Consider the following 27629-nt stretch of genomic DNA (forward strand, 5'->3'; position numbering starts at 1 on the left):
TGATTCTTATTCTTGCTAACACTGCTAAACTCATTGCTGAATTTCATAATTAAATCAGATTGGGGCCCAGACAGGAGCACAGGGTCAGCCTTCAGGCACAAAACAGTGCCAGGCTTCCTAGTGTTCAGACTTGTTGTCTGAAAAGGCCTTTTGCTTTTTCTAGCACTCCCTACTTTCATTGCTTTCTCAAATAATGTAAGAATATTTCAAGATCACGTATCAGAACTCTGTACAGGACTGATCTAACCCCTGCATGCTCTGTGCTGCTGCAGTACATTCTAAGCATGGTCCCAGAGCTATTTCAGGAAACAGCAAAGGAAACAAGGAGACAGGATACTTCTTCTCCATATGCACACACAGTGCTGGTTGACCATGGCAGCACTCAGTACAAGCTGCCAAAAGCAAGAAGGCTTTCTTTGATTTGTTGCTTATCTGTAAAGTGAGCCGAAGGGGATGAAGTGTGATAGTCACAAGAGGGAAGAAGTGGGGTGGGATTAATTTAGTTTAATTTTAGATGTGCTAAAATGAAATGTTGAGTCTTCCCTGTTCTCATGGTTGTCAATGGAGAGAGATAGGAACCACTAAAGTGTAATTTAGCCCATCAGTTGTAGACAACTATTTTAGGATGGGCTGAGTTGTTCTGGAGTTGCCTTTCATAGAATCATTAAGGTTGGAAAAAACCTCTAAGGCTGCCTAGTCCAACCATCAACCCATCCCCTACCATACCCAATAACCATGTCCCTCAGTGTCACATCCACATGGCTCTGGAACACATCTAGGGATGGTGATTCCACCACTTTCCTGGGCACCTCCTTGGCATATGACTAGAGAGGGTGTTTAATTCCTGTGAAGCACCTACATTTTAGGCAGCTGAATTTTGGCAAGATGACTCCAAGCTGTGGCATCTAGTATAACCTCACATGGGAGGAATGGGGGAGAGCCATCACATCACAGGCAGAAGTTAGTCACGCAGCAGGAGCCACCACAGTACTTGCACGTGTGTTGAGCAGTATGGAGCTGTGAAGGGGAATGCTGACACAGCTGGAAATAGAGTAGCACTAGCAGGCATCACCATGTGACACTTGGTAATACTTTGTTCCCTGTCATTTTGTTTCTGAAAATACACATTTGTGGTGACAGGAGGACTCCGAGGGTAGCAGTTAGGAGAGAGGCTAGTTTAGTAGTTGGTTTTCTTCCGACTGGTCTAATAGCACTTCCAGGATATTCTGCATGTCCAGAAAAGAAAATGCTTTATTTGTTTTGAAAGGGGACATCTGTAAAAGATTGGGGAATTTTCTGTATCCTCCCGAGCACCAAGGTCAGAGCAAATTTTCTTCAGTTGTCAGCTGGGGAGGCAGGCTCTCCAGGTCTGTTAGCATGGCAGTTGTTGCTGAGGGGTGAGCTGAAGGGCTTTGTGAGAGGCTGAGCATGATGCCTTCAGTAACCCTGGCAGTGCTGTCCCTGATGCTACTGCGAACAGGAAATTAAGCACAGGAGTCAAAAACTAGATGCCATTTTGGCATTACCTCCGAGGCTATCATTTGGAGCTTAATGGTGCAGAAGATGGTGCAGTCCAAGGAGTTGGACTGCAGGGGTCCTGTAGGAAGGGGCTGAGCAGCTCTTCTGAAGAATAGTTGATCTGGGTTGTAGACCCTTTTACAAGGGGAGCTTGTGCAGGTGTAGATTTGTAGCTCAGATCCTTAATTAGCCTTATGCTCCTTGAAGTTTAGCACTCAGAATGAGTGGTTGCTTGTATTGCGTGGGCCTGCCCTCAGCTGTTATCTTAGCTAGTCTTATCAGCTTAGATGCTGCAATCGTAACTTCTTGCTGTGACTATCACTAGCTTGGGGTTTGAACATACGATCTTCAGTCAGCATGCATTTCCTCACAGCGCTACCCCTTTGAAGCAAGACAGAGCTGTTTTGCAGATGAGGAATGAAAATGCACTAAGGACTAAAAAACTCATCCAAGGACACATAGGATACCTGTGCCAGAACTTAGATCTTCAGCTATCTCAATGGTGATTGGAAAATCTGAGTAAATCATCCTGTACCAATAAAACTGCAGGAATAAAGTAGAGATGAGGCAAGGTTCAGTTCTTCCATATTCAGTGTAAGGCTTTGCTGACCTAAGAATACAGTGCTTTATTCCAAACATGATCTGTGAGCTTCTGTTCTTACAGTATGATTAATTTTAAAAAAATGCTTTCCGTGCATATTTGTTGGGCGTAGAAGGAAGGCTGGAAACTAGAAACCCTCTGGAATGTCTTTTCCTGTACACAGAAGTGCTGTTACTGACCTGTGATAAGTGCATAAAATGCTGATTGGAGTACTGGCAGTAAGGATACTCCCTGGATACCCAGAAGGTGATTTGACCTCTGCACATGGAAAAATAGTAGCTTTTTGTTTGTTTGTATATGCAGTACCTGCATCTAGCATAACATCCCTTACATCTTACTGAGAGCTGTTCACTGACTTCGTGGAGGTTTGAATCAGGCACCTAGCACCAGAAAAAATAGAACTGTTGAATTCTGTGGAAGAAAAAGGGTTGTTTTTTAAATAAAGCAGAAAGGAGTAGTGAAAGATGGGCAAATGGGAATGAACACATACACTAGGTAATAAGGGACTGCAAGGAATAAAATAAAGCACGGAAGAGAATACTACCACTTCTGTGGGGATCATCAGCAGGGATCTATAGCTCTGGGGCTGCTTGGGATTTTTTCTTCTTATGCCTCATTACAATGTTAATAGTTAAAATGAATATGAATGTGTTCTCTATCAACAAAGTTAACACAGAAGAGGTTAGGTTAAGAAAGACTGTGAAACAGTGATTCTCTCTGCCCTCCGTTGTTTAACTTTTGAATGTTGGCAACTCATACAGCTTGGGGTGGAGGAGGAAAAAGAGCCTGAATAATTTGAAATATGCAAATTCTAAAGATGAAATTTGGAGGAAAATTATCCTCAGTGTTTCAAAAATAGGATATGATTTATTGGATTCAGTGTATGCATGTAATAGTTACTTCTTTGCTATGCACAGACTCCTTATGCTACTAAACAGGTATGTATCAGTTTCCCTAAATGGCAGTGGTAAGGTCAAGTCAGATAAGGACACGTGCTAATTCCTGATTGACTCCAACTGCCAGTATGTCTGTGGGTTCATATTTCTAATTAAATTGAACTGCATCTTGTCTTCCACTTAATGATTATGAAAAAGGAGAAAAAGCATAGAGGAATTATGTATACATGATATTGTTTTTATGGCAGGCATCAGTAACAGGCTAATTTTAAGTAGAATTCTATTTCTGCTTTCATTTAGTTAGAGAAACATTAAATCCCTGCTGAAGTCAGCAGGAGTTGTGTATGCTAGGCATCTGAGAAGGAGGCATCTGGCTTGATGACTTGGATCAAGCAGCAAAAGCTTGAAACTCTTACAGCATTGATACTGGAAAACAAGGTCATTGTTTAAAAGAAAAAGTCCCTTTGTTCAGAAGAAATTGCTTATGTCACATGTAGGAGAAAGAAGCCAAACTTGAACCAATTTCTCCCTGATTATAAGCTACATAAAGGAAAAATGAAATTGTTGAGGATGTTAGCAGAGCTTGCGATGTTTGTGCTTTGCTCCCTTTGTGCCATTGGAACTAATGAGAGCAGGGATGGGGATGCCCCTGTAAAACTGTAGTGGCTCACTACAGGTGGGTGTTCTGTCCTATGAGAAGATTGCTAAGGAGACTTCTCTCAGAATCCAGCTAGTGCTGTCAGTCCTTCACCCTAACCACTAAAAGTTCACTGCTTGCTGCCACAGTCCAGAAGCATGGATTGTAAAGAATCTGAATGAAAAGTTGTCATCTTTAGATGACTTAATGCCTTTTTATTCTTTGTCTAGATGTACAGGGGCTTCCAGATAATGCCGCACGTTCAGTACATCTACACAGAAGCCTCAGAGAGTCTTTGTGGTGTGAAACTGGAGGTCAACAAGTACCAATATCTGATTACAGGTAAAGGACAACGTACTTTGTAATCAAAATCTTCCATTCTATACATATGGCTTCTAAAGACATGGGCAGCTGTGTACCCAACTCTGTTTATAGCCTTCCAAATGTTAAGGTATTGACCAGTGTTTGGGAGTGAAAAGACAAGGGGCAGTGGGCTCAATCTGGAACACGAGAAGTTCCATCAGAATATGAGGAAAAAAACAACTTTACTTTGAGGATGACAGAGCACTGGAACAGGCTGACCAGAGTGGTTATGGTGTCTCCACAGGCTTTAGCAAGGTACTGGACTAGGTGATCTCCAGAGGTCCTTTCCAACCCATTCTATTCTGAGTACAGACAGTTGAGATAAGAGATGCAAGGAGATAGGGATGCGACAGTTGCCAAGTCCTTCTGAAGGTGTCAATTCACTTGGTTTTGCAATATTGTTGAGACAAACTTGTCACTATTACTTACCTGTATGTTGCTGCTGGTGCTTACAGCTGGCATAGCACTCCTAACTTACAGAAGTGCTGTAATCTCTCTGGTCAGAAATTCCTGAGCCAGTTAATAAAAAGAAAGCAGTTGTTGAGCAGGGACTGAAGCCAAACATGCTGAGAGCATTAGCGGTCTCAGGAAATGAGCAAAGTGCTTGAGCTGAGAAGTGCTAACTTGTGACTATGTGTCTGTTTTCAAGGCCGCGTGTACGAGGGGAAGGTTTACACTGGCCTGTGCAATTGGTATGAGAAATGGGACCGACTGACTCTGTCCCAGCGTAAAGGACTGAATCATCGTTATCATCTGGGCTGTGGATGCAAGGTAAGTGGTGTTTCTAATTAGGTAGTGTTAAGATGTTAGAACCCTAGAATTTTGTTTCCTCTAGCTGGTAATCCCAATGATGGTGAACAGCCGGTGAAGGAAATAAAGGACAGCAGTTTTTGCAGGGAAAATGGATCAGCTCAGCTTTAGTTTTGAGATTAGAGAAGAGATACATAAAAATGCCGTGTCTATGCCTTTGCAATTCCATGTTGGAGCTAATTGGGGCTAGGGAAGCCTTTTAGAATCCACACAGAATTGTTTGCAGATGAATGAAATCAAGCACCAAAGGCTTGGCAAAATATGGCCAGGTTGCCAGCTTTTTTTTTTTTTTTTCTCTTGTGCAAACAGTTTGAATAGTTAAAATCTGTCAGCCTGGCACCAAGATTTTTCTCTTGGCCTCAGACCTGCAAAAACATAGATAAAAGCTCAACTTTTCTGAACGTGAGAAACCTCTTCGACTTGAAATTACCTGTGTATGTGAAGTTAAGCATATGTTTACATGCTTAATAAACTGAGGCCAAATTTTGAGTTAGTAAGCAAGGTTCTAAGGAGAGGAATTTTTAATCCCTTGCTTCTGCTAGAAAGGCATTTTATACAAAGTTCTGTGTTGCCTCACCGGTCGGCTCTTTACAATTGCAGATTCGGCCCTGCTACTATTTGCCCTGCTTTGCCACCTCCAAGAATGAGTGCATTTGGACAGACATGCTCTCCAACTTCGGCCACTCAGGACACCAAGCGAAGCACTATGCCTGCATCCAGAGGGTGGAAGGTTACTGCAGCTGGTATAGAGGATGGGCGCCTCCAGATAAAACGATCATCAATGCCACAGATCCCTGAGCACGCTGTACCTTCCTTATCTTCCCTCTCCCTTACTTGTGGCTGATCTTCTTTTGGACACTAACTCTTACCTGATCATGATGATGACAATGAAATTAGTGCCTATTTTCTTGCAAATTCTAGCACTTCGAACACTTAAAAAAAAAAAAAAAAAGAAAAAAAGAAAAAAAAAAGGAAAAAAAAAAGAGAGAGAGAAAAAAAAGAAGGAAAGAAAAAAGTCTGTGCTACCTTACTGAATTTGTAGTAGTTACCTTTTCCATTTTTGATACCACTCGTTTTGGTCAGATGACGTTTGGGAGCTTACTTTTGCACACCAGAGGGAAAAATGGAGGAAAAAAAACCATGGAGTTCTTGCTCTCTTACATGTATCATTAGCTGTAGCAATATAATCTCTATTTTTTTAGGAAAACAAAAATCTAAAAACTATGCCAATTAGGCACTGTATTCTTCTGTGCGCTGGCTTCCCCTCACCCCTCCTCATGCACTAAATGCTGAAAATGCGTAGACAAATCTGTTTAAAGAAAAACAGGTTTCATTAATCAGATTGGCAGATGAAGCAAACTGAAAAGAAACCCAGCTTAAACTCTGGATAAAAATGACATCCAAAAGAAATCCTCCTCTATGGAAGGGATTGGCAATGTGATTGACTCCAGCAGTGGGAGAAATTCACCTGGTGTGTCTGACCGCATCATCTGGTAAAAGCATTGTTGGCTGATTGTCCTAGCTAATTTAAAGAGCATATTTAAAGTTCTGGCTTTCTCCAGAACAAAGGAGAGAGTATTTTGTATTTTTGTTGTTGAAAAAACAAAAGCCCCATCCCCTGTGTTCAGGGAGGTAAATCCACCTGCAGCAGAGCAGATAAAATGCTGTGGCATCCTGTTTTGAACAGTGTTGGGCCTGAACTCTTTGCAGCTCAGCTTCAACAGCACAAACAGCTTGTAAACACCTTAAATCAAACATGCAAAAATGCCAACTATAAATCAATCACATGGGAGAGGGAAAGGGGAGACTTGCTAGAGCTCTTATTATAAAAAAAATCTATTGCCAAAATAGTGTTTTGCTGAACTAAGATGTATATACATACACATAATGACATAAGCTATTTTTGACAAGACGTGGAAATTTTTTAGTGTTAGAAACAAAAGAATGGTTTGATTGTGTTTTAAAGACAGAAATATTGACATTCCGAGTCAGTGAGTTGTTCTTAAGATATTGAAGCTCCAGTGTATCTGCAGTAGTGGCTACAGTCATTGTTTCCTCTGTACCCCAGCACCACAGTTCCTCCCTGCAGCTACACTAGCTGTGTTTGTTTATATAGCGAGAGGAAGTGGGGGGGGGGGGGGGGGGGGGGGGAGGGGGGAGGGACTAGGCAAGGAAGAGTGGTCTCCTGATAAGTGCTGGCTGGGATCATAAAATTTCAGCTGTCCAGAGGATTCCTTCTGTGTCAAGTGCTGTTTTCCCCCTCTAGGCACTGTAAAGCATAGATCTGTGCATGTGCTCATACTGTGTCCTGCAGTGATGTGGGAGGAGGAGCCTTACTGTCTTGTGCTTTGCTGTTGACTGGAGAAGTTTTTTCGTTCTATTTTGTTTTTTTTTTTTTTATTAAGAAAACTATAATATAATTTTTCTTATCAAATAAAAGTATTTTAAGTTTTAATGACGGTGAAGAAGGGGTTCTGACAAAATGGGTGACTGAGTTTTGAATGGGGAGGGCTTGGGCAGGGAGAAGATTATGCTTAACTTCATTTTTGTATTATTGTGATTATTTATCTTAAGTTTCCATATATCTTCAATTCATTCCACTTAGAAAGCAGAGCTGCCACCAGCAGGAGAAAGTGTTGCAGTGATCCCAGCCCAGAGCAATACAGCGTTTTATAGTCAGTGACCTTCTCAACTATTGGAGAGTTGTTTGGGGCCTCTTTGCTAAATGGAAAGGAATGGATGTCTGAGATGGGTCTTGATGCATTTTTATGGCTCTTCTGTGCCACCAGTGCTCTGGCAGATACACGTGCCTTGAAATGCCCCACTCACTAGATGAATTGTTACAGCAAAAAAAATTGTTACAAAAAAAAAATATTGTTACAGCTTCATTTTCAGCATGAGCTTTAAAGGACATTTTTAAGGAGCTGGTATAGGAGGCACCTAGGTTTGCTGTGTATTTTTTTTTCCAGCTGCTCTGAGTGGCAATACAGAACTCAACACACTGAAAATCCATTGGATTTTCCTGTGATTCAGGCTTGGAACACTTTTCAAAAAGTCCTCTTCCCTGTGACTACTCCTAAATTATAGGTTGGAGATGAGAGGGAGAGTAGTAGGGTGCTTCATCAGTCCCATCATAGGTTCAGGTCAAGAGCGTTGCCCCTTTTGGCAGAGTATGGGATTGGGCATTTGGACATAGTGGGGCGACCTCTGTTTGAGCTTTGTGCTGCCAACAAAATCTCCAAGGGCTCAATCTCAGTTGAGTGCGGAGTGGAGCCAACCTGGCCAGCAGGGATGCTTCCACCCTCACTGTCCACACTGTGTGGAGTCAGCAGTTAGGGAGATGCTCCTCAAGCTCAAAGCGACCTCGCAAAGCTGATGTTTCTTTGAGCTGCAGCCACTTATCATGGCTTCAGACGCTGAATGAGAATGCCCCTCGAAGCAGTGAGGTGTTGATTTTTCATTTAATTGCAGCTCTGCATATTTTACCTGTCACTGATTCATGTAGCTATAGCTGAGACATCACAGTATTGCACTCAAATTATTGTGAAAATATTTTCATTCTAATGCTATGAGGGCTTGTGCCCCCAGGTAGGATATAATGTAGCTATGTGCTTTGTAAACAACAAAACAGCAACCATACATTACCAGAAAATAAATTGAATTCACATTTTGTATTGCAGACGGTAAAATATTTCTGAGATGCATACAGCTAGACCAGCAAGGGTTGGGGTTTGGTAGCAAATCGTTTCCCTTGTTGTGTAAGGAAACAGTTGTTAAGACTTTTAAAAATGTGGAGCCAAAAGGAGGGGGAAGAATCCAGTAAAAATACATTTCTTTTGGGAAGCTACTTAATTTTGTTTCTGTGCATGCTATCAGGGACATCTGCTTCTTGGGCTAAGCTTTAGCTTGTGCTTGCATTAAGGACCTGCCTGAAGGTTCCCTTGAAGTAGAAGGGAGCTGTTAATGTGGCTTGTATGGGCTCTAACTCAGACTCTAACACTTATTCCATTCTCTCTGTGCTCTGCTTTCTCCTATCCTGCTAAGCTGAGAGTGATCAAGAAACATTTAGATGTTGTACTAAGGGACATGGTTTTCTGGGGAAGTATTGGTGGTAGATGGATGGTTGGACTAGATGATTGTGGAGGTCTTTTCCAACCTTGCTGATTCTATGATTGTTCTGAATTGTTAGAACACACCACGAAGGATGTGGGCACTGAGCGACAGGATATAAGGAGGCAGGTATGAAGTTCTCCCCCAAGAACTGGGTACTGGAGCATGCAATGGCTCACACGAGTCACCTCTCCCATGCTCTTCACTTCACTTTGCAATCAAAGCAATCAAAGGTTAGATGGAATCTATCAACTGCCCACCTCATGAGAGCATGATCTCCAGGCACATGTAGGATGAGGGCAATTTTCCCCTCCATATGCCATCTCTATATAAGCCATTCTCTTGCTTTCTAAATTATAATTATTTTCCTTTTTTTTGCTTGAGAGTGTTTTCCCTTAGAAATTATAAAAAGTATGAAAAATATATTGAAGGATAGGGAATAATTTATCTTAATTTTCCTTTCCAAAAAGGAAAGAGATGGAGATGGAGAAAAGGAAGAGATCTGTGATTGGAGTACCTTGACTGAAGTCCTCTTGGGATCACCAAGATACTGTGGTCCCCCCCTGTGGTAGGCTTCCCTCATCCCTCCATGGGACGAAACTGCAAGTTTAGGACTAAACTTCTCATGTTTTGAAAAATTGCATGGCTTTTTACATAGGACATTCATGCAGGTTGGAGTACTATCTCAGGGTGATTAATAGCAAACACGCTGCAGTGTTTTTCACACTAAGGACTCAAAGTAAAAGCCTCCATGGGAACAAACCATTCTCCATTCTTTCAGATATCTTTGAAAAAAATATTTAAAATGTCTGTTCTAGCTTAGAAAGGTAGGGCAAAACTTTTGCAGAACCTTTTTTAATTGGAATAAGTTACTTTTGGTGTTACCAGTGTTGACAACAAGCTTACCACTCCGCTAAGCACTGCTGCTTTGCTTGTACTGGTTTCACACTCTCTCTGACACTATCCTTCCTTCACAGAGCCATTCTGCTGTTCCTGATAGTCATGGAAATTTGGGGAGGGAACCAAACCTGCGTGAAAAATCTTGTCCAGAAGGAATGTATTTGTTGCTAAATTTTCTAGCACTGTTTACAGTTTTCCTCCATGTTATTTATAAATTTTATATTCAGTGAATGTATATTGTCTTTTAAGGTAATGTTGCATAATGTTCACTTTTTATAGTGTCCTTTTATTCTAAACAGTAAAGTGGTTTTATTTCTATCACAGACATTCTGTCTCTGCTTCACTTACGTTAGTTTCTGCCCACTTTAAATGTACACAGATGGATTTGCAAGTGGATTTATTCATTTCCTTCCCTTTCTTGATACCATTTATTGGGCTCAAAGCAAACATTCCCCCTCTGGCAATTCTTGCTCTTTGGCAAAGACACCACCCTATAATCCCACCATCTCTCTGAGAGGTTGATCTCTTGATGAGTTGTCATAAGCCCAGGAGAGACAAAAAATCGTTTTTGAAGTTAATGTATCCTACTTGTTAATTGGCCATAGGGGGTCACTGCAGAACAGGGCTGTCATAATGTAGTCATGTAGCACCAGTAGGGCCTTAGAAGAACAGTTGCCAGATTGTTTTTATTTCTAGTGAGCCAGGGGGACTGTTGAAAGGTACACACCCACAGTAAAGAAATTGGAGATTCCTTTCTCAGATCTTTTCTGCTATGGAATATCAGAGCCTTGTGTCCTTTCTTTAGTTTTATTGCTTAAGGTTGGGTAAAAATGCCCTCTTGTCATAGAAGCAAGCTTGAGAGAAAGCATTTTCAACTAAATTAAAGTACAAATACAGTCCTGTAGCTGTTAGAATCGCTACTTCCTCCATAAAGAGGAACGAATAAAGCAGACTTACATCCGCTCTGTGTTTCATCCAAAGGCTTAGAGACCAAGCTTAGAAAGTTTTCGGCATACGTGGATGAGGGTCTCTTATGTGAGAACTTCATTGCTTAAAGTATGCCGCACTCAATGAAGTAATACCATAACACCAACTAGAAACACTTCCAGGATCAGCAACCAAAGCACCTGTGTTAACTCGTATAGCTTGAAAACACCTACAGGAAAGGAAAGGAAAGGAAAGACCACGGAAGGGATATTGTTATCATTCCTGATACCTTGAGAAGCTGATGAACAGTGTGCAAGTTTCACATACATTTGCTGGAGTGCTGACTACAGCTCGCTTGCCTTAAGTGCTTACTCTCTCTGTCCCGGATACTGTGAAAACACAGCTAGGAAGATCCTGGGAAATTATGTAGACTCATTCCATTTCTCCCTCAGGCAGAAGAGAGAAGCAGGCCCCCAGTCTGGGAAGAGCAGGTCATAATTTGCCCAAGTAGATTGTTGCTTGTGTAAATGTTTGGAAAGAGACTGATTTAAATCAGATTACTTCAACTTGCATGTCAACAACAGTGTGTGCTCAGATATTATCTACAGCTTTAAAAGGTTCCTGTATTCTTTGGGAAGTAAGCAATAGCATCTGCAAGCTGGTGATAAGTTATAGAGATGACAAATAAGTGAAATTAAGATCAGTGCTTCACTAAACCAAACTATGATACGGTTATAAATGTGTTGTGTACACGCAACGGAATCATATTTTGAGACAAAAAAACTGTAATGATAAATTGCCAGGTAACACATTTGCAATGAGAAGCTTAATCAAGTCTTCCAAAAATACCATTTCTGAAGTGATGGCCAAAGTCACAACTGTCCCCAAAACACTATGCATGCCACAAATCCCTCTTCATAAATAATGAGAATTAAATGCAACAGGATTTATCAATTACTTTGCCTTAAAGATTGGCAACCAACTCTAGCTCGGTATGTAAGGACCATCCATTTCTTTGTCTTAAACGCTCATGCAACTCTCATCACTGCAATACTTGAGTGTTTCAGAGTATGACTGTACTTACCTTCACCATGTACACGTGAAATATGAAAGAGCTGCTGGCCCCACAGCACAGTTAGAGTGCACAGAGTATTGGAGCAGAGAAATGAAAGAACAGCCTTCCAAGGTTTTCAGGTACCTAGTGAGCACTGGTGGGATCTTCTACAAGAAAAAAAGTGAAGCTTCTTCTGGAATTCTGAAGCTCCCCCTGGGTGTTTGTTTCTGCTGCCAGGTCCATAACATCCTATCACGCAGGCTGTCAACTCTGCTCACATTTGCAATCAAGCACAGAACACAAGCCTGGATGGCTCACACATGGGGCCATGGTTCTCACACAGAGGGTCACATGAATTTGTCAGCCAGGCAGGGAGAGTCACTAAGTCACACATATAAGTTGGGAGGAAAACTCACCAAGGACTAGTTATCCTTGTAAGCAAAAGGAAACAAGGTACTAGCAGCTTTAAATGAAGACACTCATACGTTCTCCAGGACTAACGCCAAGTCTGCAGCGGGCATTTGTGCATGTCCCTTTGGAAGGTGCCCTAAGAGGTTGATATGGTGCCCAGCAGCCATGCAACACACTGGGTACTTCGGTGTTGGCAAGAAGACCAGAGCCACTGGGCAAAGTAAATACTACAAGCTGAAACAACCTCTGTTTTTGGAACTTCAGTTTTCTTTGAGTACCCAGTCAAGCTGATAAGTATTTCATGAATGGCAACCTCATGACAGACCAAGCAAACTAATGTGAGACAAACAGTTATTTCTGCCCATATCCCAGACTTCCTATGTATCGTAAACAACTCCAGTGTGACAGGAGGGGAAACAGTTAATCTGAATAAAGTGATTCCATACTTCATGAGCTTTTTTGCATATTGCTTTTGAGCTAGTAATTCTCTGTAAGCAAAAATTGAGGCTCTCCCCAGCATACCTACCGCTCTCTCATGCCCAAATCACATTTACTGCTTCTCCCCCACCCATGCTGGAATCAGAAGAAAGCACAGGTACTTACCATCTGCTTATGGCTTGGGAAGAAAGTTTGCTCCACGAGAGGGAACTTCTCGGGACCCAGCGAGTTGAAGATTTTAATGAGCTGAGAGAACTTGGGAGGGACAGAGGGGGACAAAAAAAAAAAAAAAGAAAATGGAGAGAGTAGATGTTAGTGGCCTATTATGCAAAAGGTAAAAGCTTGCAAAGTGTTCTGATACTGGTGAAGAAGGCAAGTGAAAAAATGAAAATTATTATTATGCCTTTCCCACATTGCTTTCTTGAACAAAGAGAAGAAAAATAATTAAGAACTTGCACTAGTTACCCAGGGCCAAACTGAACAATATACACAACCTTGGACCAAGAAGAGGAGTTCAGGAGACAGAAGGGGGTCAGTTTGGATTTAGTTATGGATTTACTATGAACAAGCATTAATTTCCCAGAGGTGGCTGGGGAGAGGTTGGTGCCCTTCTTGTTAGAGGAAAGGGCTTAGAGGCATGATCAGGTGGAAAATCAGCGCCCCACTACTGAGCAAAGAGAAACAAAACTGAAACTTTTCCTTGCATCTCTGTCCCATAGCCAAAGTAAAGCAAGACACATCTACCCATGGTGCTGAAGGGAAAGAGAATAGGTAAGGGATAAAATTGACAAGAGGACCACCAGGTCTGAGCACCAGACCAAGGAAGCACGATTGACACTACTTGCAATTGTTATGAACTGAGGGTCTCCCAGCATCCACCCAAACAGAGCAGGAGAAAGGAGACATCATCTCCTAGCCATGGCCCACCTACATGTCCCAGGTAGCCATCGTCCCAGACTGTCAGCCAGAGCTTCCCCATTATCACCATTATTATCATCATTATAAACTGTTTGTTATTCAGGATTGTGCCCAGCCAGATTGAAAGTTTCCCATGATAAGAGTATTCTGATTTCTAGTTATGTTCCAGAGACCCAACAGAAGTTTAGCACAGTGAGTTCCTGCCCCCACATGGCAATTTCTGAATAATCAGACTAATACATACATTGTCTGCAGCCTCCCTACATAATCTGTCATTGATCAGATGGAAAAAACAACCAAATCTGCCTAAGAGAAATCTGATACCTTGAGATAGTATGATAGAAAAATTTTCCAAAACAGATCTAGTACAGAAAAGGGAATAAGAAGTGACATACATATTAGAAAACCTCCAAATATTAGAAGCAAAAGCAGGGATTCTTCACAATCACGCATCTAGCTACACCCCTCCCCCTCTGAAGAGATACAGCTCTGTTCCCATGGACAATGCTGACCTGGCAGTGCTGTCAGTGATGTGGTAAGACCAGTCTTGCAGCAAAGGAATGAGGCTGAATACAGTAGCTTGATTATTTTCATGAATGTTGAGAGAATAAAGTGATTGGGGATTGCTTGACAAGAAGTGAGAATCTTGGCTCCTGCTGAGCTGGTAGACATGGATGAACTCACTCCTCATTGGTGTCCTATTTGCAAAGTGATTTAGAAACAGCATCAAGTTTCCAAGTCCTCTGAAATGTGGTAAGATTGAGTTAAACTAACAAAAGGCCCCCAGTCTGGGCCAAGTCTCACTGTAAGTTCTTTATGTAAGTTCCTTCAAGTTTCTCATTAAAGCTAGGGATGCATTCATCTTGAAGGCGATCTTTGTGTCACCTTTATCAGTGGAGGGAGGTGACACATATTTTAGGGGAAGGGAACAGACATCTGGGGAACCGGGAAGAGAAGAGAAAGCCTACTTTCTTCCAATAGTATGGGCTGCCTGATCTTACATGTTCTAGGCACTTCAGGGGAATGGCTAAAGGCAGCAAATGTACCAAGCTTCAACTTCAAGGTTAGATTGCAGATAAAGAGAGAGCTACTGTGATAGAGCTCCTGTCCCACTTCCTGGGCTAGTCTAAGCAAAAGCAATTCTCTGCAAGAAACTGGAACTTGTCTTGAGAAGAAATTCCCCTTTGAAAGTTAAAGAGCAATCCATGTGAGGAAAAAAAAAGTGCAACCAGCATGTAAAAAAGAAAAAAACTTTAGCTGCAGGGTGTGTGCCAGACTCAGGCTACATGCTGAAGGGGCAGCTGCCAGCAGATTTGCAAACAAATTAGAAGAATCCTTTTGCTAATCTCGTATGTCAAAATGTGGCATTTAAGAAAGCTCAGGAAACAGCAAGAGCTGGCATATCCCATCACTAACACCACCACCCCCTCATATGCATCAGTAGATAAGAGAAAAACTCCCTGTGTGAAATAATTATTGTTGGCAAGAGAGGTATTGATGTTGGGGGAAGGAAGACAGTTTACTTCTCTTTACTACTTGTACTAGAGCGGCACATCCTAGAGAAGAAAAAACAAAGCCCTGTTTTGACTAGCAAAGTGAGCAAACAGGACTTACAATGAGACAGAGACAGGGAGAGGAAGAAAAACACCCAGACTGTGAGCAGCACATGTCCTTCACTGTGCACGAATGAAGACTTGCTGAACCACAGACACTGTGATGTTGAGGTGAGATCTGTGTTATACCAGAAAAACAGCACAAACATAATAACTGGAACAGCTGGGTGGCTGACAGGTGGCATCCCAACTTCTTCCTTGGGCTTACTTTTGATGCATGCGAGTGAGAGTCTCAATGATCTGCAAAATTTCTGCCTTTGGTATTGGCCTTTGTGAGTCACTTCCTTCCTTTTTTCCTTCTTGACACTTATTGGACAATAAGTTGGCAGAAACATGCATGTTGCATGGTACAGGATCCTCTCGGATACCCGATGGTAAAGCTCAAGTCATCACTCCAGTGCGTTTTAGATGGATAGGAATGTTCTCATCAGCAGTCCAACTAGAAATAAATGCTCCTTACATGTTTTTGTGTCACTTCTTACTGTCTGTTGCTCCACTGATTTTAATGAGATTGCATTCGGACTGCAGAACAAAACATGGGGCAAGGCAATGTGGCAAAGACAGGGTTTGAGGCACTTGGAACAGATTAACAAGTGGAAATATCTTGCTTGGCTGCTTGGTTTCAAGGTACTTGCATGGAATCTTTCCAGAGAAATAAGAAGATCCATTCAGAACATCTCAAGTCCATTTGCATATTTTTAAAATGTTTGGGCCACCAGGGAGCCTATGTTCCTCTACAGTCCATAGTAGCTTGGCTAGGAGTGTACTTGGACTCTGTAGATGACTATCATCAAGACTTCTAATTACCTACAGTCTTACAGATGCAAAAGCTGTCTTACAGTTACAGACATTTTCGCATGCAATACTTTGAGCATTGTTCCCACTGGATTTTGTATCATGACTTTTACAACCATATATATATATATATAAATTTATGAATGGTTAAAGCATTGTGTTTCACATGGTTAGACCATTATTTCTCAATAGTTCTGTGATCATCTTAAAACTTAGATGGCTTAGATCTTTCTCTCTGTGTGAGGTCCCCTCACAGTGTTTGATTTTTGTTGTGTTTTTCTTTTCTTTTTCCTTCAGAAATGCGCATGTCAAACTGTGCCTGTGCTTAATGCAAATTTTAACCTTTGAAGAAATGTGTAGTACTGGAAAATGTCATTAAAAAGCAGGGCTGCATGTTTGAGTATACTCAAGGCCAAACTCAGCTGATTGTAATTACAGTTGCTGAGAAAACACTGATGCAAATTGCCAAGAAAAAGCAGTCTCCATTCCATCCCCCTCCACAAAATCATAAACATTTCTATGAAATGGAACTGTTTTTGGAAAAAAAAAAAAAGGGAGAGTGAAAAGCACATTTTCCCATGGGGTTTAATTTCATTTCTTCATGCGCCTCAACTGTTTTAGGTCCAAAAATTTTCCAGTAATCTCTGTTAAGCGGATGCCTTATTTCAAGATGCCTGTTTTGCAATCAAAGTAGAACATGCACCAAAGTGCTCTGTCCCTATCTCACACTCCCCAGCTATCACAAAAATCTGACTCTCCAGCCAGTGAGGCTTTCTGCCCTCAAATGGCCCAGTGCAATCTCTACCTGAGCTAACCTTAATCTGATAAAATTTCAGTTGTGCCAAATGCCAGCTCAGATCCATTTGAGGCGTTAGATTACTTTAGTGCATTACAATCATTTGTCTTTGAGGGTGATGTGTGCACGGGGCAGTGGAGAAAGGAGGCATTCTATAAACCTAAGTGTTTGGAAGTGGTTTCTCTGACTTATCTGGGAGGTTGTCTGAGCCAGCTGTATTCCCCGTGAGGAAAGCATGGCACAGCACAACCAGACCCAGCATATTTAGACATGAGTTACTGGCAGAGCCAATTTATCCCACGCTGCCTTGCCAGCCCTACATTTTTTATTTTTAGTTTTTAGTTTTCTGCAGTGTGCTGAGTTTGTTTTATTTCACTTCAGACTCTTAAAAATAGGCCTGCCACATCTTGAGGCCCCTGTACACCATACAAAACATAATTAAAAAGAATGAGTTGAAAACAGTTGACTGATACCTGACAGACTCCAACCACAAATGAGATGGAATAGGCCACATGGCGGTCTTCTCAGCAAAAGCTAGCATATTGCGCAGGCTTTTCGTCTGGTCACTGGGGTCCGCATGCTCACAGTCAGAATAACTGTAGAAAACAGCTTGTACTGAACCTACTATCTCTCTCTTCCTCTCCTTTCAATTCCCAGCAACCCTCATGATTCAAATGGGGACTGAGGGCAAACATGCATCATCTACCTGGATGGAAAAGTGAGATGTAAAAGGGAGGTGGTGGAGTCACTGTCCCTAAAGGTGTTCCAGAACTGTGTGGATGTGGCACTGAGGGACATGGTTAGTGGGCATGGTGGGGATGGACTGATGACTGGACTAAATCATCTCAGAGGTCTTCACCAACCTTAGCGATCTATGATTCTATTTTTTTCTGGACATGGGGACCTGGACTTCCCAGTGCATTACTGCACTGCAACATTTTTGGGTAAGGCAGGACTCTGCCTTTGTCTCAATGGAAACTCCAAATACTGCAAAAAGATTGAAAATTAAGACAACTTTCAATAATACCAGTACCTTTTTTGACAGGAATTGAGTTAAACCCAACACTACACAGTCATGGAAAGAAACATCTGAGTTACTACAAGCCTCATCTGGACTTAAACCACGGGTCTGAAGACTAATAGACTTTTTATTCCAAGAAAACAACCACCAAAAAGTCTTAAGTAAAGAGGGAAGACAGTTAACTCTTGCTGTAAACATTAAGTCCCATCCCAAACTATATTTGTTCAATGAGTAGTGGGAATTCCTACAAACATATCTGAGTTTTCCATGGGGCAGTACGTTGGAAAGAACAATCTCCTTGTCAAATCCACATAGCCTGTAGTTGCCTGCTTCAGACCTAGACCAATGCAGGGGAAATTCCCATTCTGGTAGCAGCAGTGATCAGGGAGGGCAATGAAACTGCTTGGAAAACCCAGATTTGCACTGAAGAAAGGCAGCAGATCTGATTCTTTCCTGCAGGTGCTATGATGGCCAGTCTTACTCCTCAAGCTCTCCAGCTGCTTCAGCTCTTGATGACTTTGAGTTTGTTATAAAATAAATCTGGTTTTAAGGTTTCCTGAGATTTCCAGGTGAACCTGACAAAATTTAAAGAACAGGTGAAGGCGGCTCACAGCATACAATATCATCATAGAATGGTTTGAGGTGAAAGGGACTTAGCTCCAACCCCTCTGCTATAGGCAGGGATGCCTCTGTCTAGACCAGGTCGAAGTTCCATCCAGCTGGGCCTTGAATATTAAAACAGTATTGTGCTTCCCAGGAATTTATTCAGATCAAGGTGTTTCCAGGGCACAGTCTTTCAGGCGGAATGAAAAAACACTATTACAGACTTCTATTTCTTCCTGAAACCACTGAGAGAACCTGCACTCTTCCCCCTTTCTGCATCTTCCCACAGCCTTTATCATTTTAAATGGATAGACTTACTTGTTGAAGATAACATCTCTACTTCTCCTACCTTTCAAGAAAGCATCACTCAGAAAAAGGAGGAAGAAAGCATAAAACACATTTTGCTGATATCTCCAGTGCTATTATTTATTACTATTCAACTATTCTGTCCTACAAGAAATCTAGATGCTACTGTACAACTGTCTGTGACACAAAGAGTCTGGGAAGAGGTAAAACATGCCTTGCTCAGGGTGAGGAAATAAGCCCCAAGTAATATCAAGATGTCATAAACGAGTAGTGCTGATATTTTTTTTTGTTAACACTCCCTACCAAATTGCTTTAGTGGCTGGGATAGTGGTTTTAGCACTAAAGAATCCAGCTCCTATGAAAGAATCCCAAAAGCTGAGTTTAGTGCTTGTAATGCTGTAGTGCTGTAATATGACAGAAAGTACAGCAATAGTAGCACGGTGGCGCAATCCTAGCCTGCAGCAAAAGAAAACAAGCCCAAATGCAGAACCCACAGAAACAAAAGAAGAAAAAGTACTTACCTTTGGAAGACCACCAGTAGGTAGGAAACTCCAGCAAAAGACCCTTGCCTCCATTGCCAACCCTCAGACAAGGGGTGGATCCTGACTCCACCCCTCCTCGTCACTCAGGTGCACTGCATGCAGCTGAGCTCCTCTGGGTTGTCCCTGCCTTCCCACCAAGTGCTCAATCACTGGTTCAGGTCATAACTTAGCATTTCCACTACAGTGCTGTATCGGTGCCAGATACCTACTTTGCAGTGCTGACATTTAGCATAGCTGAATCATCACTTACCACCCATGGTTTGCTGCAAAAGTTGTAGATAGAGTAGAGGGAGTTGACCGTGTGGATGCCACCATACTGGAGACCGATGATGAGGCTGCGGAAGTCCTCTCCTAGTGCCATGCTGTAGGCGTGCTGTCGGATCAGGACAAAGTCAGGTCTGAAGGACCTGGAAGAGAGCAGAGGAATAATACTACTTTCCACATTCAGCAACACTTCCAGCCTCTCCCTGATTCTTCTCCATTTTTCCCCTTTAATTTTCATTAACGTATATTGTCTTCATTGTGCCTTTCCTCACGTGTTGCTTGTGTTAGAAAGTAACAAAACAGATAAAAAACCCCACACCCTAGTCTTAAAGAAAAAAAGCAAAAATCCAACATAGCTGCAAATATGAGAGTGTAGGAAGAGGTCAAACAGATCTGTTGCAGTTTCCATGTCGCTGAGGCATGCACAGGAACAAGGCACACGTGGGAGCCAAGGGTCATAAATTCACGGGTGGGGGGATTCTCTTTTCTTTCAAAAAGCTTGGCCATATTTGGCAAGCTCATTGCAATGTGCTACGCAGATGAGGGAGCAAATTTGTTTCCTGACGATTGAACTTGATATTGAAGCAATGCCCAGTGGGTGGGAAGATCATGAGGGATTTCAAAAAGCTATTGTACACATCCATGCATTAACATACATTCCTCCTTTAATCAGTTCACTACACATGCAGCACATCTCAGGCTCTTATGGCTGTGAGTCAATAAATAAAAGGCAGGCATGGTAATGTAATTAATCAAATGAGCAGAGTCCAGAGCAGAATCCAGCACTGTGATTCATGGTGCGGACTTCCAGAATATTATTTAGCAAGTCTGGAGCTGGGACTCCTATAGTTCAACAGCAGCAGCTCTCAGCAAATCAACAGAAAAGTGAGGCCCTTTCTAGGTAAGCCAAGAGGACACAGATTTCCTTGCAAACAGTCAGATCTCATTCCTTGTTGATGCTGTGCTTTTGTAGCCATTCAGAAATCTCTGGAAACAGCAACTGGAAAGAAACACTTTCCAAAATTGAGCTCAACAGTTCATTCTTGAAGGCATATAAGGGTCTTTTCCTCTGAAATGGGGGATTATTTTATACTTTAACAAAGGTTGCATCAAGGACATTGGAAAAAATTCCATTCTGTATTAAAGTTTTTCAGAGAAATGAGCTCTTTAACCAGGTCCCATTACCTCACTACCCTCGAACATTTTCCTTGCTAAGAGACTATAATTTCAATCCTTTGGATATATGAGCTGGAAATACTTTGGGTTTATGGTCCCTATTTATATTTCCATCATTTTGGCAGGAAAATTGGAGATGGTAAGTCTGGGCCAGATTGTGGCAACAAACTCTGTATACAGAACCCAGAGCAGCTTTGTTGTTTTAGAGCTGTTCTTTTTGTTTGTTGGCCTGGAGCTTTTGTTCTTGCTCTAGGCATGGCAAGGAGCATGCTCTGCTTTTGTGATGCAAGAGGCCAACTTTTGGAAACGTTGTGATTCCCTCCTGTGGAGTATTTTAAACTCCAGCATGTTCCCTAATGTACTTGGCACCAAAGGTGGTACTTTCCTCCAGCAGCAAGATGCATAATGAGCATCAGGAGAACTGTGCTATCACTGTGCAGCTGATTTATGGACCTCCCTGGTGTCAGTGTTGTTGAGGCAAGCACTGACTCCCTGCTGAGAAACAGCAAGCAAATCCAAATCTTGGAAAGCTTTGGCTGCTCCATTCTTCTGGACTTGCCATGTAGAAAGCAACTGGAGGCAGGCACAGGTCCTCAGGAGGGATTCATCAGCTTCCTATGAACTAGACTCAATGTCTCCATTGAGCTGCTAAAAGAGTTGCAGTGCCTATGTCAGGAGCTTCAGGCACATCCCTCCTTCATTTAGCTTACAGAGCAGATGAAGAAGGAACCAGTCCTGTTTGGGGCTCAGGTCTTCTCCCCAGACTTGACTCAGGGAATAACTATAATTAGCCATGCATGTTAATTAGCCATCCATGTTAAGGCTGCTGCTCTGCTCTCCCCAGAGGGATCATGAAATCATCTAGGTTGGAAAACGCCTCTAAGATCTTCTAGTCCAACCATCAGCCCATCCCCACCATGCTCACTATGTCTGTCAGTGCCACATTCACAGGTATCTTGAACACCTCCACAGACAGTGACTCCATCACCTCCCTAGGCAGCCTGTTTCAATGCATCACCACTCTTGGAGGAGCTCTTCCTAATATCCAACCTGGTTTTTCCTTTGAACATCCATCCAGCATCCCAGACTGCACATGGTGCCATGATGGGAAGGAAGCCTGTAAGGAAGCGTCACCCACTGAGGGGAGAACACAGTAGCTGGGAAGCTGCCTTTAGCAGCTTTAGTTCTGCCAGCCAAAAGCTTAGAAAACAGCTCTTGTCTTTTCAGATCCTGGCAAAGAAAGAGCTTTTCAGCTTAGAAAATGGACACAAGAATACAGAATAGAAGTAGAAAAGCCCATTTTCAAGCTCTGCATCGTGTAGGAAGGCAGGGCAGTCTTTCACATAGTAGATGAGGAGTGAATCTCTAGAGTGAAGGTGGATGCTGAATCTCTCTTTTGCACTATGGGACAATGACGATGTTCCCATGGATACTGAGAACAAGGCAGAGGAGTGCAGGGCCTGGGACTAGCTGCGAATAAACAGCAGCCAGAAAGCCCAGAGTCTGTAGTTGTCTGTGAAGTGGAAGGCAAAACCAGTGGCAAAATGTGAGATGAGTGCGTAGAAAGGATAGCAGGCAGTAAAAGGAAATTAATAATCACGGTAGGAATGGCAGTGTGAAAACTGAATAATGGGAGTACAAGTGAGATGCAGAGAAAAGGGCTTAATTCACACAAGAGGATTCATGCTTTTTTGTAGATTACTTTTGCAAGCTACTCCTCATTCTTGGAGTGTAAATCTTTAACATAGCGAGTCTTGGATTTGAAACAACCAACAGTATAACTGTTTTCTTTGCTTGTTCAAACCAACCCCATACCATCTCACACGACAGAAAGTTCAGAACCTTGGCAGAAAGAGACGTTAGGCAGAAGTCCCACATTTGAAACACTGCTGCCGAAACCATCGGGAGAGCCAAACTCAGTACCACCTCCTGTGCTGAGGTCCTAAGCACCCCAGCCCATCAGGTCTAGAAGAGCAATGGCAAGAACACAAGCCCTTTGTCTTCTCTAGATCTTATTGCTCTCTACAACAACCTGGAGGGAAGTTGGCCTTTTCTCCCATGTAACCAGCAATAGGACTAGAGGGAGAGGCCCCAAGTTGTACCAGGGGAGATTCATGTTGAATGCTGGGAAATACTTCTCTGAGAGAGTCAGGTGCTGGATCAGGCTGCCCAGGGATGTGGTGCAGTCAGAAGGTGTTCAAAAAACGTTTAGATGTTGTACTAAGGAACACGATTAAGTGGGAAATATTGGTGATAGGTGGAAAGTTGGACTGGATGATTTTAGAGGCCTTTTCCAACCTTGGTGATTCTATGTAACAACTACTGAGATTTCATTTTCCTCCGGGATGGAAAAGAGAAATCCTTTCAATTCATGTGGCTGCAGACTCTGATGGATGGCACAGCCACAGATGGCACAAGCCTGTTAGTGGTGCACAACAGAATTAGCCACCCCTTGGGAGAAGCAATTCTTAGAGGTGTCCATGACTCTTTCTCCCTTTACAGTGATTGTCTCTTTGTCCCCGAAGGTAGCCACAGACCATGGCAGCCACTCAATTTGCCTCTCCTCCTGGTAACTGAAACCAGACAACAATTGTCAAAGTTAGTCACTTTGGATGCTGATGAGTGTCTGGAAGGGATGTTGCTGGTGCTGTCAATCCTGAGCCTGGAGTCTGATGCAGCTGTGTGAAATGCTAGTTTCATTTAACAAACTCTCTATAAAACTCATTCCAATGTACTTGGAAGTTTTCTTTCTTTCTTAGTGGTAAAACTATATTTCAGAGACCAATCCAAGTATAAAGCCTGGATCCAAAATACCCAATACTTTAAAGGAAGGAAGAGATCTGACCACAGAATACTCATGTACTCTAAAATCTGTGACAGCATTATCTGTCTCGGTAATGGTGTCATCATAAGTGAAGGAACATAATGTAAGAGATCACTGATGATGACTACGGATGCTAACCATCTCAGGAACAGCAGTTGGTATTCTGGTGACTCTGGGTCTAACTTCTTGAACAATAAGAGAAGAATCTTGTTAGCTCTGAACTAACATATCTCTGCAGAAAACACGTCTCTAGCCACTGAATGGATAGAGAAGAGATGATAACAGCAAATCCTGCTGGGAGACTTTGTGCCTAAAGGAGATTTCCTATTTCTTATTTCTGATTATAGACAAGAATTGAGCTTGTTTCCTGGCCCTTCAGCTATTCTCTCCGAAGCACAAAGACCTTGATGGGCATGAAGAAAGAACATACAAGAATAGAGGATGTTGTCAAAATACCCTTGAAGAATCCCTTCCATCTCCAACTGTGAACAGTCATCTGCAGCCAACTCAGATACCTCAGCACCATGAAGAATTCAAAGCAATTTTTGCCTATGCTCTGGAAGGAGGATGGGCTCTCCTGCTCTTTCTTGAAGAGTGCCTGTCTTAAAAGGCACTTCATATCAAAAGGAAAAGATCTTCCTTGGACACTGATGAGGGACATCCTTATTTCAGGATCTGCCACTTCTCCGTTATTCAAAGAGACTTTACTCAATTTGCTGACACTTCCTATTAATGCGCACATTTTTTACTAAGATCTCTTCTACAGCTTTCCTATCAGCTTGGCATGCAAGGGAGAGGAAGAAAAGTGTGTAATTATGCAATATGATACAACAAGTTTTACATTATTGGGAATTAATGGAGCCTTCAGGCAAGCTTTGGTGGCACAAGTCCAAACACTAAGTGACTACAACTACCTGAGAAGAGCAGTAATCCCTCCAAATATGCAGTGCCTCAGGTATCTGAGAGCTAATTGAAATGGCATTTATAAATAGGAACAAGTGTTTCATTTATTTATTTATTTTTGCCTTACCCATGTGTTAATGGTATTAAGTTACTGAAAAGTAATAAGAAATCTTACATGTTCATGTTATATTGGATATTATGGTGCAATGGGTAATTTGCTAATAAAAAAATCTCTCTCAGTCTTAACCTCATGATGTCATTTTCCACAGAAAGGAGTAAACATTGCTGTGTTTATTCAAAGAAAGAATGAATGTAAGATTAGGCAGAGCTGGTTCTCGAGAAACAAGAAAGTACCACAGAATAGAGAAAGGCCCAACTTTACAGGGCTGAAGGAGAGGAACATGGAGTCTTTTGTGACAGTGTGATCAAGAAATGTCTTGGGGAAAGCCATGGGATGTGGGAGAGATCAGCGTAGAAAAAGCAGCAGGAAACAGGAAGCATGGTTGCAGTAGGACCAGTAACTGTATAAGTACAGACAAGGACACCTTGGCTCTGATCAGAGGCTCTGATTTGCTACTCAGCAACAGACCAATAGTTAGTGAGCTATAAAATCACATCATACACGCTCCAACATTTACTGTTGCAATCTCTGAAGTCTCTTACATGTTTTACTTGAATACTGATTGACCTTGATGAAGAAAAGCATGTAGATCCTGTTGATGTGTCAGGGAAATAACAGTCACACTTCCAACAGCAGCTTGCCTTTAAAACACATGCGATCAAAGCCTTCACAGAAGGAGATCCAGGTACTTTCCAACAGCACAGATTTATGCCAGAGAGGATCTCTGGAGATCATCTAGTCCAATACACTGCTCGTTTAAGGACAACATTTAAAGTTATAAGAGGTTGATCAAAGTCTTGTCTGGGCAAATTTCGAATATTTCCAAGGATGAAGATCCCCGAGTATTTCACCAATCATCTTTACAACCTTCCAGTCAACATCACTCTAGTCCACCAGTGTCTTTTTTAAACTGGAGGGTGCTCACAGCTGGACTCAGTACTTCAGATGTGAACAGTGTCTCATTAGCTATACTCTTACTAATGCCCAGTGAGCCATTAGGATACTTCATCGCTAGTGCCTACTGGTTCACTAGCCCATGAAGTCTTCTCACCCTCCAACTTGCTGCCATCCAAGAGCTTGCTGAGGCTGCACTCTGTCCAAGCAGCAGATTGCTAATGAGGCTCTAACTTGATGAGAATTGTACAGGTGCAGCATGACTTTGCCCTTAACATCTCCATTTGTCCCTTCCTAGACAAAGCCATAGTAAAAAACCATGCATAAAGGAGACAAACTAAGGCAGAACTGGAAAAAATAGCTGATCAAGACTGAAACAATCTACAACAGTTCTTAATCATTCCTGTGTTCAGTCCAGGATTAACTAATTAATGAGTGCTCTAAGCCCCTGGCAACACACTTTTTATTGGAAAGGATTACTGTAAATGTGAAAGGGGCCAGGGAACAGTTTAGTCTCGGAGATGCTCCCCACCCCTGTCTGCTCAGAGTGACTTGCTTTCTGGCAGCTGTCTGCAGGCCAAATGTTTTCCCAATAACTGTCAGCATCCTGCCTGCATGTCAGATGGGTGCCAGCTGCTAGGGAGGTGAAGGGGGACATTATTCATCTGGGAGATCAGTAAGCCCCAGTGGGAGAAGCAGGCCTCCAAGCAGCTGGTCAGCAGCAGGAGCTGAGATGGAGGCAACTGAGAATAAGTAAATAAGCACATTATAACTTCCTTGCTCTTTGTTATTTCCAGCTTAAAATAGAAGAGGGGAACAGGCAGGTGAGGAGCAGGAAGACATTATCCTCACCCACATAGGAATCATTTCTCCATTTGTAGGCATTTATTGGAGGTGATGATTTGATTCATGTGTGACTGCAGCTTGCCAGGATCCAGACTACTTATTTCTTTATGCCAGTCCATTTTCTCTGCAGAATATGTTGGTGAGGGAAACGGCCATTTGGGACTTTGGTGTTTTGTCTTAAGTACACTTCTAAAAGCTCACATGTGATTACACAATCCCGTCTCCAATTAGAACACAAATTGCCATGTCAGTGATACAAAATTATCTCCCAAATGTTGCTCAGTGTTATATATATATATAGCATGTATATAGCACAGATTGTACCTTGTGGCACATGCTGTGAATCTTGGGAGAATTATATGCTCAATACATTTTTCTTCTTTTTTTTTTTTTTTTTTTTTTTTCTAGGGACCTAAACCTTCCCAATCAATTTTTCCCTTCATCATGCATTTCTGCAGAAATCTGAAGAATTTTAAAGCAACAAATAAATAACAAAAAAGACATTTTCTGAGAGTCCCCCAGTTAAATCAAGAGTTAAATTTTAAAAGGTAGGGACAACATAGAGCCTATGGTTCTTTCTTGACACAAAATTCCTTGAAGGCAAGAAGCTGGGTGGCAACCTACAACCTACTGATATGTCCTACACCAGCAACAAGGATCAGCTACTGTCATGACTTTCCTGGATATCTGCTGGTAGAAGAACTGTGAGGAATCAACAGCTCCTGTGAATGAATGGTCTTCGAGAGACAAGAAAATGTCCACTTCCTAGCGATGTTCAGCTGCTGTGGATTTATGATTTTTGTTATCAGTATTCCACATCATAACATCATGTAGTGTACTGGGAGTTAAAGAGTTAATGTTCCAGTTCCATGTATTGTCAACAGTTCTGGGTACCTCTCTCAGAAGAGAAGACGTGAACTACAGCTCCGAATTCCCCAGTGAAAAAGGATTTGTTTCCATGTGCTGTGGTTGTACTCATCTTTTCATCAAAGTTCCCTTTGGGAAAAAAAGAGCACTTTTGGATCTTTGTGTATGTAGGATGGTGATTCAACAGGCAGATGACATGCTATCAGTGCACAGAGCTTAGTATAAGCACTGAATAGCTGAAAACAGTGCTAGTTAAAGGAACAAATGGAAGAAACAGAGCATTCATGACCCCACTACAGCTGTGAGTGATGAAGGCACAGCACCCAGGATGAGCTGGATAACGCACAGGTTTTTAGAACCATAAAAACCTTAGAGTTGGAAGGGACCATTATGGATCATCTAGTCCAACCTCCCTGCAATGAACAGGAACACCACAGCTAGATCAGGTTTCCCAGGGTCTTTACCAACCTCACCT

At 42.2% G+C, this 27629-nt stretch overlaps 2 protein-coding genes across 3 annotated transcripts in view; one reads left to right on the top strand and one right to left on the bottom strand.

Annotated features, from left to right (window-relative positions):
* The window catches only part of TIMP3 (TIMP metallopeptidase inhibitor 3), a gene marked incomplete at both ends in the record, with an annotated part of 32725 nt that extends 27102 nt beyond the window's left edge, over positions 1-5623 (top strand). The window contains 3 exons of the mRNA XM_079549485.1: positions 3883-3994; positions 4665-4786; positions 5426-5623. Coding sequence (XP_079405611.1) covers positions 3883-3994; positions 4665-4786; positions 5426-5623 — 432 coding nt within the window. The remainder of the gene's footprint in view (positions 1-3882; positions 3995-4664; positions 4787-5425) is intronic.
* Positions 1-27629, bottom strand: part of SYN3 (synapsin III) — a gene marked incomplete at both ends in the record, with an annotated part of 176149 nt that overhangs the window by 120154 nt on the left and 28366 nt on the right. For both annotated transcript variants that reach the window (XM_079549484.1, XM_079549483.1), the window contains 2 exons: positions 12831-12920; positions 19510-19666. In XM_079549484.1, the coding sequence (XP_079405610.1) occupies positions 12831-12920; positions 19510-19666 (247 nt within the window). The remainder of the gene's footprint in view (positions 1-12830; positions 12921-19509; positions 19667-27629) is intronic.

The sequence above is a fragment of the Tetrao urogallus genome, assembly GCF_951394365.1.
Source record: "Tetrao urogallus genome assembly, chromosome: 1".
Lineage (NCBI taxonomy): Eukaryota > Metazoa > Chordata > Aves > Galliformes > Phasianidae > Tetrao > Tetrao urogallus.